The sequence below is a fragment of the Eleginops maclovinus genome, chromosome 4 (genome assembly GCF_036324505.1).
Source record: "Eleginops maclovinus isolate JMC-PN-2008 ecotype Puerto Natales chromosome 4, JC_Emac_rtc_rv5, whole genome shotgun sequence".
Taxonomy (NCBI): Eukaryota; Metazoa; Chordata; class Actinopteri; order Perciformes; family Eleginopidae; genus Eleginops; species Eleginops maclovinus.
Window position 1 is genome coordinate 29,484,950 of NC_086352.1, and position 17,142 is coordinate 29,502,091.

The window sequence follows — 17,142 nt, forward strand, 5'->3', positions numbered from 1 at the left end:
CACAGGTGGTTTTATTCAAAGAAACATCCAACAGCTCCTTTACAAATTGTACGAATAAAGAAAAAGCCTTTTGTCAATGTGCCTCTGGACAATAATACCACCTATATTTGATACTGCACGGACTAGCTTCCTTGTTATGAGGAGCATTTACCTGTAGATCCTGTTGATTTAGTGATGTTTGCATAATATCACGCTCAGAACAGCTGCCACATTCTGCAGACTACAGTCCAGAGGAAGCTTTGAAGCTCTCAGGTAAAGGATTTCCAGCGATTCTGTTTGAAAGCATTGTTTTGTTGATCTCAACCTAAAGCTATTCCTTTAAATATATCATGCAAGACTTTGGAGGAACTGGGATGGACCTTTTACACTGTTTTAAAATATGTTTTCTGGAAAATAACCAGCAAAGAAGCTGTATACAGTGAATTCTTTCTTTGTAAGATTATCTGTTTGACCGTTATTGCACTTCCCTGTTGTGTTTCAGATTATACAGCAGCAGTTGATGAGAATGAAGGCCCCACAGAAGGTGTTTATGTTGGTAAAAGTTATACGGTGAGCGTCTTACCGCAGCGGTCCCTGATGACCAGGTTGCGTCCCTCCTTCAGGTTGATGGTGAGCAGGAAGGACCGGAGAGAATCCTTGATTCCCTCCGACATTCTCCGAGACTCATTGCCCATCTCAGACTACACACACACACACACACACACACACACACACACACACACACACACTATGATTACTTATTCAATTTTAACACGTGGTACATGTGATTAAGGCTGGATTTGCTGAGCTAGTATGCTAAGGTTTGAGCACAGAATCTAAAATAACACTTTTAATGAAACAACTAAAACAAATCATGTCTGGTAGAGATCTTATATACTTTCGTCATTTTAATTGCTTTTTCAACGATAGTGTGAATCATTTTCTTTTCAATCATATCCCGACTGCAGGTCAACACAAATTGTGTTTTTAATTTGTATTTTTTTATAATGTATTCCCGCTTTTCTTCAACATAAACATCATTTTCCAACACAACATTTTTTTATTTTACACACAAAAATAAATCAAATCTTGATTACATTTTATGTCTACCTACTTCCATAACGAAATATGTAGAATGTTAAAAATGTAGCCAGACATTTGATGCTAGCTTTCGGTACTGATACGTTTTACGACTGATACCCAGCCCAAAGGGGGAAAACATTTTCCATTTCCTTATATGTTTTTATAAATGAGATTCCCACATTTACATAAGGCAAGACACTAAGGGCAGGAACATTGTTTGGTTTTAGGCTAAAGGAAAGAACACATCTATTATACACAATGAGGCGTTTGTTTTAATAACAGTCCATTTGCATATTCAAACATAACATTTCAGGACACTTGTGACACAAAAAAATATAGTCTTAAACGCAAATCATTTACCGATTAAATCATACTATGAATTTTTGATAGATTATCCTATCTTGTGTTCTTCGGCTACCAATTTGATGCCAACATAAGCATAATAACAAAGGGACTGTTCCTATTTTGTGAAATACTTGTGTATTTTTACATTTAATCTTTTTTATTTTATTCTATATCATATACAATTAACTCCACTTTGTCTCCTCCCTACACAAACTGATTGAGTGGAAAAAAAACAGAACTGTCATTTATTCCCCCCCCCCCCTTACCCATTACCCAATGCTTTGATTCTGACATCACATGTTCGCCACATACTGGAATTTACTCCATTACGTTTTTAACCTCTGCTGTTATGACCGTGTTTTTATCATTGCTTTTGATACAATCTACAACACCCTCTCTGGGGAAGGCTTTATGCTGCTGTATGCCCCGTGTCCATTGCTTCCTGTCCAGGCAATGGATTATTTATTCACCATTAATCCTCTCTGAACCAAACTAGGCATCTTTCAGAAAATAAACCCTGGTTGCCTGGAATCCCCCGGCTCAGCATCCCAGCCCTGCGCAGCCACAAAAGCCAGGACGACACACACTGAACTGCACACGGCCTACTGTCCCATCCTGCTCTGAACACAACACAATAATCTGGAATTAAACTTTGACATGAGTGTGTGTCGTCTAAAGCACTATGCTGCTGTTTGCATGACGTAAAACAGTCCTTTTAACCAAAGAGATGTGGCTCAGGATAAAGCCACAATGTTATTCTATGAGATATGAATTCTTACTGGACAATAAGTACAATGTTAAAGTGATACAGGTTCAAGAATCTTCAGAATGCAGCACTTACGTTTTGGTTGTCCTCGTCTTTTGATCCGTATTCCTGACAATCATACTGCTGAGACAAAAAGATACGTTCTTTATATAAAATCAACATGTGATCTATAAAGAAGACCGTAAAAGTCCCAGGTGGTGAAAGAGGAACTGTTTTTATTCAGCTGTTCAGTTAAAAAGGTTCAGGAAGTGAACTCTCTTTGGCATATTCAGGTGGACTGCAGCAGCATCACACCAAAGAACTGTTGTTCAGTTCAATCTACAGAAATTACACAACTGCTACTACCACTCTGACACTTACCCAACACTTAATATTTAACTTGCTTTTGAACAGTGGAGTGGAAAGATGAAAAACAACGTACAGAATTATTCCTTGGTCACTTTTTTTTGGTGCAAAGATATGCACCTAAAGAAAAAAATGGTGACTTTCCTGTTTGTGTCCACATTTCTTTACAATCCTAGCAAAGTTCAAAAGACCATTCTCTGGGCCGCAGGGCAAATATGAACCCTTTAAACTCCCGGTTACCACGCGGTCCGCCATACATTGAGTATTTCAGTCACCTTTTCTACTGTAAAGCTTGTGCAGTGCAACGAAATGTGGTTACAATAAACTCAAGATTACAAAACACATTGTGGTGGAAATTCCACACTTAACCAACTTCTGGTAAGAAAATGAACAAACCTACACGTTTAAACCAAAGTCATGTCATTTAATAAAGACTGTTGCATTTAACAGAATCAATCTATTTCCAGCGGCTCCAACAGTGTCGAATGCCAGAGAACAGAAGGTGGCCAGTCCTGTGAATTTAAGGTGTGAAAAACCTGGGATGAAATCCGTAGTGGGCCAAGGCCAAACCCAGTTGAACTGAATGACACTTAAATGAAACATTTCCACGATTCACATCATGAATAGCAATAAAATGGACCTCTCTAAACTACTGAAAAATACAACATCTGAAGAACTATAATATACATATATATAATATTCAATAGGAAATGTACATCACAGCGATAACCTTATTCGATAAGCTTAGTGTTGCGGACGAGCTTATACAAAAGATTACATCCTTTTGTAAAACTTTAAATTGCTTGTTCTTCTTTCTGCGAGTCAATAGACAGAAACAAAAATATTCACCTGCTAAATTGGTTGCCTCATACGGAGATATCCTGCTTTTTTGGTTTAAGATCATAATAAAATGAGGATTTTGGATTGACAAAAAAAGACATTTAAAGACTTTGAAAAACTAGGATGGAAGATTTCTCTCTATTTTGTAGACCACACTATTATTCAAGAACATAAATCAGCAGATTAATTAAAATAATTGTGTGTGTGTGGATAACATGTTTTTCTTGCTGTTTTGTTTTAGTAAAATGTACTATTTTTATGCTTTTATTTTGAAGGCGGTTTTGGGCACCTGTTGATTATTATATATATGACACAGGTGGTGGTGGGATTGGCGCACCAGACCATGGTTTTTTAACAGGGAACATGGGAACCGCTACAGGAAAGTCCCCCGCTGAAACCATTGTTCTGTATATCATATGTATAGTATTTGAATCCAAGAAAATAAAAGGAACAAACAAGACGTTCGTGCCTCGACATTCACTCTTTACCAGCGTAAGATTGGCTTTCCGGTGCCCCAGCCGCAGTTTAGTTTAAGTTCATTTCTGTTTTACTTTTCTATGATTTTGGCCGTTACACATAATATTACTGAATTTGCGAAGAGAATGTATTAAGACTCAAAACAATGAACAATTGTTATCATAAATTCTGTTTAACTATGTTTCGATTAAAATGATTCTTGTTTCTCTGCACAACTACTTTAAGCACATTTTTTTGTTGAATAGAGATGAAAAAACGATAAATACAACAATAACATTACAATTCATCATGAGTGAAAACTTCATGACAAACCGTCCAACAGCATGTGATCATTTTCCCTGCAAAGTGATGACATTTGAGATTACTTTCTAATATTTGGTGTATAAGTGTACATAGAGCTTACTGTACTACATGTCATCACAGGAGGAATGTCTATGATGTGGTGCATGTCATGAGACATTCACTGTTTGCCGTCATCTTTCAGCCACACTTTTGGTTTGGACATTGATATTTGTAAAGACATGAGTAAGATGGTTGACAGGTCTGCTGGATTTAGCTCTGTGTACACATTTTTGTTTGTCTTCTCTTAAGTAACAGTCACAGAAAATGTTATCTTAATAACACGGTTTAGAAAGTTGTCAAATTCAACAACTCTTAAAGCATTTGTCATCACATCTAAATGACAGAAATTGTACACATGGGGCTGGGTGTCCCCACAGTTTTGCTGAAGCCCTTTGAGTCTGATTTATCAGGTCCCGATTCAATTAAATATACATCAATCTATATTGGTTTGATCATTGACATTTTAGGTACAATACCAAAACCGGTTAAAGCGTGACACAAGCACAGGAAAATGAACATTTGAAGAGCTATCAATCTCTGGATTTTATCAATTGATATCGAATCATTGATATGAGGATGGATTTGAATAGGAAAATCTTTTTTTTTCAAACTAAGTCCTAATCATTTTTGATTGCTTGCTAATTTCTATAGTAAGGGATCAACAGAGGACTAAATCACAAAGAGGGACCACAATATAAATATTTTTTGAGTTGCGATCTGTAAATGAAATGCGAGATTATGTCAAAAATCAAGCATTTTTAAGGAGTATATTCAAACCAAAGCAGTCTCCAAACTTTTTGTTAACTTGTTAACTTTACAATAGTTGATTTCAGGACAATTGACAATATGTAGGAAGGGACATTTTATTTTTTATTAGACCTGTTCATACTGACTGACAAGTAAACAGATATATTTTATAAATGAATATCTGTACATCAGCGCATCTGGAACAACCCTCCCCCTTTAAAAGAAACTCCTCACATGTCCAGTGATGCATTGTGGTTTCTCCCTTTAGTCTCCCAGCATAAGATTAATTATAATGTGTACCAAATGTCTAATGTAATGTGAGCATGCCAAGTTGGCACCCTTGCTGTGAGACGCAGGTAAAACAAACACTGCCACAGTTTGCACAGTGCTGCAGCAGACAAATACATTTAGACGGAGGTCAAATTTCAACTTGATTCCGCTTATCCGGGATTCACAGTCCTGTGCAAATACACCTGACACCTCTCAGCAGCCAAGACCAACTAGACGAGCCAATTCCTCTGCTAGGAACAAGGAAACAGAAATCAATACTACACTAGCTCGACTACTCTCATGCTAATGATTCCACACAAGCCTTAAAATCAAATGAACCAGTGTCAAATGTTTTTGCTGTCAAGCTATCTGGAGATGTTTCTACAGAAGCCTTATATATAAAAAGACACCCAAAGTAAGAGCAAACTTTTGTAAACAAAGAACTCTCTGAATGAGCTTGTGTTTGGAGGTTGTTTTTGTGTGTGAGTGTGTACCTGAGAGCTGTCCTGGGACACTTCCACTGATGGAGGCTCCGGGCTGTACACGGTCATCATCTCGGGCAGGCCCAGCTCCTCAGGCTCCATGACCCCAGGTGCTCTGTACTTGGCCTCTGGAGAGCTCTTTTCCTCCCCACACAGACTGTTGAATGACTCCTGAGAGGAAGCCCAGTCAGTGCAGTCTGCAGGGACACTCCTCCCAGCTTCACCGTCGTACACTCCCATCAGCAGGCCACCCCCACCTCCTCCTTGGCCTCTGTCTGACTGGACGAGTGGAGTAGAGGGGTTGCTGAAGCTGGGAGTGTTGTTCTGCTGCAGCTTTGGGACGGAGGAGATGTGCGCAAACTCTTGCGTCATGTCCCTCATGTCCGGAACGGATGAGCTCATCCGGTGGTCCAGGGTGTGCCCCGGCTGAAGGAGGTGCTTGCTTTGGTTCGGCTTCCCTCGCCGGAGGTGCGGCATCATCTTCTGGCGGAGATGCCGGAGCATGCTCGGCTTCTTGGAGTCCATGATGGGAGGGAGTTCTGGTCCGTGTCTAAGATCTGGACATCACCTACAGAACAAATCACAGACAGAGTGGAGTCAGTCAGAATCAGAATCAGAAATACTTTATTAATCCCAAACTGGGAAATGTTTTCATTGAAGCAGCGAAATACAAAGAGAAATACAAAAAGAAGAAGCGTAACAATTAATTAGAACTAAAAATAAAAATAAAAATGAATACAAATGAGTAAAAATTTGAAATGTACAAATCTCAAGGTGTGCATGTTTTGTCCACTTAACAGAGAGGCTATGGAGCAGAGAGTTGTCTGCCAGCCAGAGGGGAATTATTGTAAAGTGTTATGGCAGTGGGCAGGAATGTTCTCCTGTATCTGTCCTTGTGACAGCGGAGCTGGAGCAGTCTGTTGGAGAAGGAGCGCCCTCATAGTTGCTTTCATATCTGAAGCTACGGGCTAAAATTCATCAGAGTCAGGCAGGAAAACCCAAGTAACTGGCATTAGTTCATATGAATGCACAATATTTTTTATTTTAGTGCAGATATAAAAGTTATTGCACCAAAGCTAGAGGAGAAGGACCTATGTCATAACATCCCTTTCAATGTGAAGCTACAGCAAGCAACAACAGGTATCATATTGTCATGTTTTGGAACCAAAACAATAGAACTACAAGAAGAAGGAAGACGGGGAGGAAAAAATAACTCTATCCAACATTGAAGTTTCCCCAAGATGATCATACAAGAAAATCTTCTGGGTCAAATTAGGGAAGATTTAATTTTAAGGTAACTTAACTCTTCATGCTTTGGTATGTGCCTTTAAAAAACAAAAGCTCACAACTGAGTTCCTGCTAGAGTTAAACAAATAAAAACAAGCAACAAGCTGCAGAAAGCATGACACTAGAGCACACTACATGATAAAGATTCAAGATTCAAAGGTTTTAATGTCATATGCACATAAGCTACAGTGCAGGAATGGCAATGCAAATCAAGTCCCGAGCTCCTCCAACAAACATAGTTATACAAGACATAAAACAATACAACTAATTCAAATAAAAATAGCGCAAGCATGAGTTTATATACACGTAAATAAAATATATACCAGATCAGAACGTAAAGATAACTATTGCACAGTAAGATGAAATAATGAAATACTGTTTATTACTGTGATATCTATTTAGAGCAATACATTGTAAGAGGACAACAGATGAACCCTTATGGAGGCACTTTACAGAGCTCGGGTGTTTAATAGACTTATGCCTGTGGAATTAAACATTCTCTACTAATAGAGATAACCAACTATTTACATAATCCATACAACGGATTTCCACATAAAAACTTTTTTCTCAGCAGGTCATTTGATTGTAAGAAAAGGTCAAGTAGAATTATAAATGTCTTAATGTACTAAATAAAGTCATGTTATTTATAATATTAATTGTATCACATGTATGACAACATACCTTTTCTATTTTAACTTTGAGTCATTGATCTATTAAATGATTCCCTATGCTGACTTGTAGTATTACAAAACACACACTACACAGACTTCCCTGCCTACAATAAATCAAATGGAAATGACACATCAGTCAGCACAGTCATAACGCCCTAAACCACCTTTTAAACATGTGCTTTTGTAGATGCAGTTAAAAATCATAGTGGCAACATTAACTGGAACTGTCAGGCAACCAATGGAAAGGAAATTGGTAACATTTTAATTATACTGATACCATTATCAATTCCTCTTAAAGTTCATTTTCTTTATGGATTCCTTAGAAGTCTTAAGGGGGAAGCTCGTCATTTTTGTTTGTTTGTAAATGGTCAGTGTAAACTGTTATAAATCTGTAATTATCAGCGCCATTTTTAAGACTCATGGATCTGATCCCATACAAACTGAAACAAGATACCACATGAATATGACGCTACAATACCGCACATGGGGAAAAGTTGGAGGCGCTATGAGGAATTACACAACTTGGGACAGGTTCCCAATTCCCACCACTTGAGTTGAATGTCAGAATGTGTTTGTGGTTCAACAGTTCTGATGTTTTTGACTCACTCTACCTCGCAAAAGAAATCACTTTCTCACACCTGAGTCTGCAGGATACTTTGGGTAAATATTCTAAATGTCATACTTGCATTTAGTGATTGTGTTTGCACTATTGCTGTAAATTATGGTGACCCTTCAATGCACATGTCAAAGTAGTATCACAACATCTCCGATCCCAAGATACCTGCATTTCACTTTTTTTCCCCACTAGATCCAGAAAAAACATGACTATGTATAATTTTGCTCAAACCGACCACCAGGAGAGTTTTTCCTCTTCATCATTTTAACATTTTCCAAACGTATTGGTGCAAAAGCCCTTTCAATGGGGGCGGTGGTCCCATGTTATTTAATTGAAAGCTTCCTTTAACATAAATGTATATCTGTATGACTTTAATGATACTGGTATGGACATCAGCATCATTTATTTATTTATTACAAGAACTGGCCTTTTTAATGACTTGGAGGAATAACAAGAAACTTCCTCTTCCTCATTGAAGATTTGTTTCTTAATTATTATACAAAACATTTATTAAATATTTAATAAACGTTTACAGATTTGTACACAAATTTGGGTGGAGATAAAGTAACGTTTCATCGTTAGCTCCAGGTAATCAGTTATTGTATAGGGCTATGCGCAAGTTAGCAGTTAGCATATGTTGCTATTAGCTGGAGTTCTGATTCAACAGAGCGATATATGACTGCCTCACAACCAAACACACATCCTGAAGTTATGCTTTATCATACAGACACATTTTTTAAACAACTTTATTTTACTGGATTGGGTGCGAGCAATCTTGATAAATGAGTGGTTGTTAATTATGTGTTTCATTGATCTGGGTGTTGTCAGTGTCTTGCAGCTCACCTTGCACCTGGCAAAAGGCTGAGCTGATGAACAGCACCTGCCTATATAGATGTGCCTGGCTAATTGGACTGTGCCATTCCCCTGAACCTGGAGGCGTGTTTGAAGAGGCCACTTGATCTAACCCACCCATCTTTAGATTCTTCTCTCCCCTGCACGCCACAATGGATTGGCCAGCAATAGTATAAACTCCTGCAGTGTGGAGAAGAACAGCACTCAACCATTTTGTTTACATTTTGTTTGTTAATTAAGATTTAGATTGTACCTGTTTATATTAATAATTCACTTCTTTTTTTTTGCATCCTAATTGATTTTGGGTAAATAAAATCCCCTTTTTTGTGCAACCTTTACCAGCAGTCCTTCACAACGAAGACACTGTAAATAAGGAGATATAAAGTCTTCTTTAATACATCTCATTGTAAAGTGTACTTTATATACAATTTATCACAATATACAAAATGACCCCCGGTCTGCAATGCATGTCAACCATTCATTAGAAATCAATCTATAAAAGTACAAAACATACATGTATTTATACCTTCCTACACCCCAATTATGTTTTCCATCAAAGTGTTGATAGAATAAATATATTAATTACTTTAATCAATAGTTTAGATGGGATCTAAATTGAATGAAATAACAATGAACTGTTTTTGCATACTGTAACTGTACAAGTATTTGGTCCACCTAGTTAAGCTTTGCATAATAATGAGTTTATCAGGATAACCATGGTGTGAAGGTAAAAACGAGTTTATTCAGAGTCATCGGTCAATCATTCACAGTTAATCCAAAGTTACTGTTGAATGCAAAACAACATCTCCATTTCCAATGAGAGTAACAAAGCATCAAATGTGTTCTGTGAGCTCTGCAACACAGACAGCAGCCAGACCTGCCCCGGCATCCTGCTTCTGACCAAACCTGCTTCTGTAATGCAACAGCGCTTTAAGCCTCTTACAGGCCTCAGACTTTGTGTTGCTATTAACCAGGAACGATGACATGCCGTGTTTTCAGCTGCTAGGTGGAAGTGGGTGGGGGGAGGGAGTGACAGATCAAGGAACAAGACAAGAATCAATGTTTACAAACCCTGCAAAGATAGAAGTGACGATAAAAAGTGAAGCTGAAAACACAGCGTGGATACAAATGAGTTTCAAAGCTTTATAAAACACAACATCATACGGCATAACGACAGGTACAACACAACCTGGAACAGCAGGACGGTGTCACTGATATGTTTTCCCCAAATAGATTTGAGCTATAACTACAGGATAAGTCTACGACCACCTATCCAGTTTGGAGAAGATGTGGAAACTATTTACTAAAATATTCTAAATTCGGAAACCAAAAATGTAGCTGGACCCAACTAGGACTAGATAGTGGAAAGAGCCACTGACTGAAGACCTGCTCAAGTACAAATTGACTGAAAGGATTAGTCTATCTAAAGTACACAATTGTGTCACGATGTAAAGGATTAACCACATGTTTAAAGCCAGATATGTTTATGTTCGCTCCCTGTGTTAACATTCAACTAGTTAAATGCAAAATGTGGCACAAATATATTTTTGGAGTATTTCAAAATCCCTCTTTTTCCCCTAACGGCAAAACAGACTTATCTGGAACTAGTGGACGGTTACATAAATGTATTCAATCAAATGGGATTACAACATTGGGTAACCCAATCCATCATTTAAAAACTCACTGCAGCTTGTAGGCAGCGGGCTTAGAGGTCTATCAGCAGGAGGTGTGTACTGGATTTAACTGAATAACACTTTGTTTACATTTCAAAGATTATAGTTTGCGATCTTTCTTTATTCACACATTTCCTCCTCCATCTAGCAAGTGAGGGGGGTGTACAGTGAAAGAAAGCCAACCGTCTGCCGCATTGTGTCTGCCGCGTTGTGTCTGCCGCGTTGTGTCTGCCGCGTTGTGTCTGCCGCGTTGTGTCTGCCGCGTTGTGTCTGCCGCGTTGTGTCTGCCGCGTTGTGTCTGCCGCGTTGTGTCTGCCGCGTTGTGTCTGCCGCGTTGTGTCTGCCACGTTGTGTCTGCCACGTTGTGTCTGCCGTGTTGTCTTTTTTTATTTCTTCTTTAAAGTGGCCCTATTATGCCTTTTTTCTGTAGTGTGTTATATAGGTTTTTGTGCATGTAAATGGACTGTTCCCCAACACATTCACCCCCCCTGTCTGAAACACCTTCATTGGACTCCTTTATTTATTTCCTCAACATAATGGCATCACTATGTAACACTCACTTTTCTATTGGCTATCTCTCCGATACATTGCACATGATTGGCTAAGGGGTCCCTTGACAAATAACAACGCAGACGGCCAGATAACCAATCAGAGTAGACTGGGCTCTGGTTTCAGACAGAGGGTGAAAGAGGTGCTCTAGCACAGGCAGTATGAGAAAAATAAAGAGCTTTTTGAACATTAAAGCATGGAGACATGTCCCAGTAGAGGCACAAAATTTAAAAAATGAACATTTTAATTAGCACAGGGCCCCTTTAATTGAAAGTGCCAAATAAAGTGTCATACCAAATAAGATTTATCACCCAACCTGCCATTTTCCCACCCAGAATTACAAAGTACAACAAAGAAAAAGACAATTCAAATTAAAGTCTACAAGTGATTTATAGCTTCAGTTTAGCTACACCCAAGTGGCCAAACAAAACAATATTTTCACGTTTAACATCGACACCTTCAACATCGACACCTTCAACATCGACACCTTCATCAGCTCTAAAAGCACAAGCTGCTAAGGTCAACATCCTCTTGTAATCAATTAAATCCAGAGCCATGTTCTGTTGAACCCTTTCATTAGATTTTGACAACAATATACAGCAATCACTTGGGAGACTTCAGGTCTAAGGTCGGGAGAACACAATTGATTTATCATTTAAAACCCATTTAATGTATTGTTCCTGATCCTTTAAACAGATTTCAAACTAAAACCATGACTCACTCGCATATTTAGTGCCGCCCATTTCCACAGTGACTTATTGCAGAAAAAGGAGCCCTGAAGGGAGCACCAGTCTATGATTGAAACTGGAATGTGTTTTATCCACCATTGTTAATAACCTACACGAGACAAACCAGTTAACCAGCATGGGTCCACATATTTGTCATCATGATAGGAGTTTCACTTCTAAACACTCATGTCAGAGCATCTTACAATCAAATTAGATTCTATACAATCAATAACTTGATAAATAAAGAAACAAAATGAGGTCAAATGACAATGGTAGTAGGTCCATGACCCCTGAATGATCATGTTAGCATTCCAGAAACAAAACATACTTGAAAAATACTTGGAAGCATTTACTATTTGCATGCATGCTGAGGTCAGTTCTAGCCAACATCTTGATAAAAGCTACACAAATAAGTTTATAACTTGTTTGAATACAGACTCAATGTAATACTAATGCCTCTAAATGACTTGCAAAAGAGATCACTGGTGGAAAAATGTGCTATTTCTCTAGTTATTCCTGAGGCCTATCACTCGATCCGAACCTAAACGATTGGCACGAACACTGGGAGATCCCATGCATACATTTTCCCAAGTTTTCACGCTCAAGTAGAATCCATGTGGAAATGTTAAAAAGGAAGAATTTTCTTTAGATCATTTAATTTTTTATCTGGGACAGGATAAGCCAAGAAAAAAAGACCTAAAATTCCCTAAAAATGGACAGTCAGCACGTCCAAATAACAACGTTGACTGATCATGTGTGGGATTAGAAAATAATCCACTGTGACCTTGGTCCTCCTTGGCTGGTATGCAAAATGTACATTATATTTATGAATTACAAGACATGTTTTACATCAATATATGGAATTGACATTGGTGGCAAAGTTTATTTAATTGCCTGCAAACAACTGTGTTTAAAAATAAGTCGCACCTTCACTTCCTTTCAAAACATATGCCAACCAGATCCAGATCTTTACGACACAAACAGGGCTGATCATGGAAACACTGCTAAGTCTTTCAACAAAGACCCACCACATTAATTCTATAAAAAGTGATATTAACCTAAACAGACGAGCACAAAATAACGTCAATAACCCTTTGTACGGCGCTACTAAAGTGTCATTCATCCACACTGGAGCCTTGATTTGACTGTAAAATGACTAATGCTTAAACATTAACGGTGCACTCCTGTAAACCGTGCAATCCTGTAACCAATATATCAAGGTGGACAAACACCATTTACACATTTTTAAACGCCACGTGTCACTTTAGTTCACAAAGATGCTGACGAGTCCTTGCGTCCTAATTTTTCCATATAAAAAACGGCCGCCAAAAAGATGGTTGTTACGCGATGGAAACCCTCACAGATACTTAACATTAGACAGTGGATTCTTACCTTTTTAGATGTGGTATATTTGGAATTGTCAACTGCCCGTACTCATGGAGCTACTGAAAAAACTCTGTCCATTTGGCAGACAGCAGCTGAATCTTTGAAAGGCTTATTGGGGTAACCTTATAACCTTTACTATCATCACCCCTTGTGACATTCATTTTATGACTCCTTCTTTCCCCTGAAGTTTGATGTATGTGTGTGTGTGTGTGTGTGTGTGTGTGTGTGTGTGTGTGTGTGTGTGTGTGTGTGTGTGTGTGTGTGTGTTTTGGATGCATCCCTTTGCATACAGGCAGGCGTGCATGGGGCTGCTTTTTGTTTTAATTTTAATTTTCCCTTTTCTTTCCTTATCACATGTTATTGTGCTGTGTTAGTTTTGTTTTGGTTAGATTGGTTTGGGTGGGGGGTCATTATTTTTCTTTGCGTCACGAAGTTGTGATATTTTATTGAAATTTGGTTGCATATTTTTGTGACAAATGGCCGACCTTACACTTTTCATGCCCACTCAATATTGTATTGTATTTTTGTATTTTGATGTGCAATTGCTTAATAAAAATGTGATCACAAAAACAAAAAAAAAAGGTGTGCCTATATCCGTTACCATATTTTAAAAGAAGGGCATACCAGCACTTTAAAAGCATCTGTTCCTCACGCGATTAACAGTCCTAGATAAATGTGTCGTGAAACAAAGATAAGCATTGATTAATAGAGAGTGGCTATTCAATGTGTGATATGGACCTTTTTGTCGGCAGATAATCCAGTGAAAGGAGCCCATTTCTGATGATTTAATCGTTTAACTCAAGAGTCATTGTTTAGCAATACAATTTAATTATGTGATGTTAGAGAGTGGGTTTCATATTGTCTTACAATCAATGGCCTCCATTCCAATTTCAAAATTTAGAGATCTACGCTCCCATCACATCTGATTTCAAAATATGATCCTGCTCAAGTTTTACTTGGCAAATGTAGTCCATTTCAGACTACGTCCTTACTGCCGGCCTTGGACATGTGAAGGCTGTGACGCAGAGCCAGACTAGTTCAAGGGGACCGAGCTGGAGCATCCTTCAATTCTGCACACAACCTTTCCAGAAACCCTGCGCGCAAACGTCACTTGTGTCGCATTTTTGTGACTTATATGCGTCTCCTACACAAGGAAAAATTCAGTGAGACGGCCAGGAACAACATAGGAACCAACGTGCATGTACAACTGTGAACAACCAGGCTGCTTGCTGGAAAAAAAAAACCGTTGGAAAGAACTAGAACTAACAATATTTAACAGGAGACAATACAAGTTGACTATGGTAAAGGTTTCTGAAATGTTAGAAAAATGATTGTTAAGTATGTGTTGGGTGTATTTCCCTTGTTCTTATCACTGTTCTACTTCAGTTCTGATTTCTTTTGCACAAATATTTTTTATCTTTCTCCTTTAGCCCAGAATCTTAAATTGGACTGTTTGATTTAAAAGCAGAAGGATTTTGTCTGCACTGTATGGTTTGAATAAATGAACACATTACAACATTTATCTCATCATAATTCAGATGTAACTTATATTACTAATACTGATCACGAAGGTGCATGTGATAAAAGTGCCTACATTGATGAATGAATCCCAGGAAAGACAATGTCTAATCCTGTACAGTACGTGCACACTGAAACACTTACTTGGAAAAATACTGCCACAAATAAGAAGGCTAGGAAAATGATGAGAGGTTAGTGCAGGTCGTGGAGCAGGCTAAGACATGTAGTGCAGGTATACTATGCCAGCCACAGATACACTGTACTGTACTTCCACTTCCATTCCCAAATGACGTCGGCACATTCTGAATAAACAAAGACACAGTTTTTCCGAAATACTAGGCATACAAATACTGGATGGTAGCATTTTCAAAGGATAATGGGTTAATCTGCTGGTGTGAATGACAGCAGTTTGCAGACTGGATCCAGTGGTGGAAAGAACATTTACTCAATTAGTGTACTTAAGTATCATTTTGAGGTAGCTGAACTCCTCTTCCACGCCATTTCGCAGGAAATGTTGCACTTTCAAAAAATGGTTACAGTACATTTTTACATAAATAACATGATGTGTGTTCCACTACTTCCAGTATATATAGTAACCAAAATGTGACACACTGACAAATTAGAGGATTAAAAGAATATGTCAAAGTATTTGTAAGCCAAAAGAACGGAACTTTATAATATATTAAAACAATAGCAATTTTTACAATGTTTATTTGTATTTTGGTAACCTTAAGTACATTTAACAGATAATGCTTCTATACATTGACTTAAGTAACATATTGGACTTTACCTTACAATAGAGTATTATCAAACTGTGGTATTATTTATTTTACCCAAGTAAAGCCTCTGAGTACTTAGATTATCTCTGACTGAATTCTTTGTATGTTAGTGATGTAATGATAACCAAGCAATGCAGAAAATAGATGGATATTAAAAGCACCTTTTCCACCAATAAAATGCTAAATAATCATGTGAAAATAAAAAGATCATAAAACAGTTATAACAATGTTCTATGACCTCAGAGTTGTTTTACTTCAGTCAGTGGGAAGAGTTAAGCAACTACATCACAGCGCTGTCTTGTCAGAACAAGAAGCTATTTCCTGAAACTATTTCACAGTTGTGGTATTTCAGTTTGTAGCAAGACTTGGGCTTAGAGGTGACATCTACCCTAGTAAGAACATCTAAAAAGTAATACATGCATATATTACATATCTTCAATTGCAGTGAATTTCAAACGGTTTGCTGCCAGTTTAGTGTTTCCAGCATAAACATTACCTGTGGGTTTGCAACATGCTGTAATTTATGCGGGGAAATGGCGTTTTGAAGTATGCAATAACCCCCAAAACGTTTCAACTGTATCTGGAGTAAGTGAACGTGTACTATTTAACTTACTCCAACTATAACAGAAGGGCATTTCTCCAAAAACGAGTCCTGTACACGGTACCTGAAAAAGCAACTAAATGCAATAACACAGGCTAAACCTGACGCGCTTCACCAGACCAAACTCCATGACATAATAATGCGCATAATGTGATACTGCGTATGGGGAAATATTAAAGATAATATTGCATAACCTGAAGTGAGTCAAAGGGAGTTGCTCTTTCATTCGGCATGTAGCAAACATTACCCAACACGTTTAAAACAACTTTACAGTGGCAACTTCTCGTCCAGCTGAGGTGGAGGTGTGAAACAAGGTGTGTTCGATTCCCAATGACAACCCACTCATGTCGACATGAAGAGTTTTCTTAAATCATGTTGCAGAACACAAGTTGTGCGTTGCAAAACAAGTAGTCCCTGAAGAGTGGTTGACTCAGGCTCTTTCCATACAGATGTAAACAGTATACATGAAGGATTCCCAGGTAACAAAGACAAGTTCAAACGGAAGACGCTGAGACTGCTCACCTGCCCGCCAGAGGACACGCTTCCGGACATGAAGGAGGCTCACCTGACTCGCTTCCCCTCACAGACCCCAACAGGTAGCCTAGCTAACAAAAGTTCTCCCTCTCCCCTGAGAGACAGTAAAGAGTGAACGCTTACCTTTTTCTGCTGATCAAATCCCCATAGGAGTGTTTCTCATTCACCTCATTGCCACCAAACATGGGGGTCAGAAAAGCGAAGCACCCTCTCGCTACTGCGACCAAATGCGTGGCTCCGATGGACTTCCTCCTCTCAGCATCAAAAGTCAA

The 17,142-nt window shown here is 38.4% G+C and overlaps 1 protein-coding gene across 4 annotated transcripts in view; it reads right to left on the reverse strand.

The window, feature by feature from the left end:
* The window catches only part of LOC134862953 (multiple C2 and transmembrane domain-containing protein 2-like), a 45,025-nt gene extending 27,893 nt beyond the window's left edge, over positions 1-17,132 (reverse strand). For 2 of the 4 annotated variants that reach the window (XM_063881101.1, XM_063881099.1), the window contains exons 1-4: positions 16,994-17,132; positions 5,689-6,244; positions 2,249-2,296; positions 563-680 (exon numbers count right to left, since the gene is read on the reverse strand). In XM_063881101.1, the coding sequence (XP_063737171.1) occupies positions 563-680; positions 2,249-2,296; positions 5,689-6,201 (679 nt within the window). In that variant the 5' untranslated portion in view covers positions 6,202-6,244; positions 16,994-17,132. The remainder of the gene's footprint in view (positions 1-562; positions 681-2,248; positions 2,297-5,688; positions 6,245-16,993) is intronic. The other 2 variants (XM_063881100.1, XM_063881102.1) reach the window with 2 other exon arrangements.
* Positions 17,133-17,142: the final 10 nt, after the last annotated feature.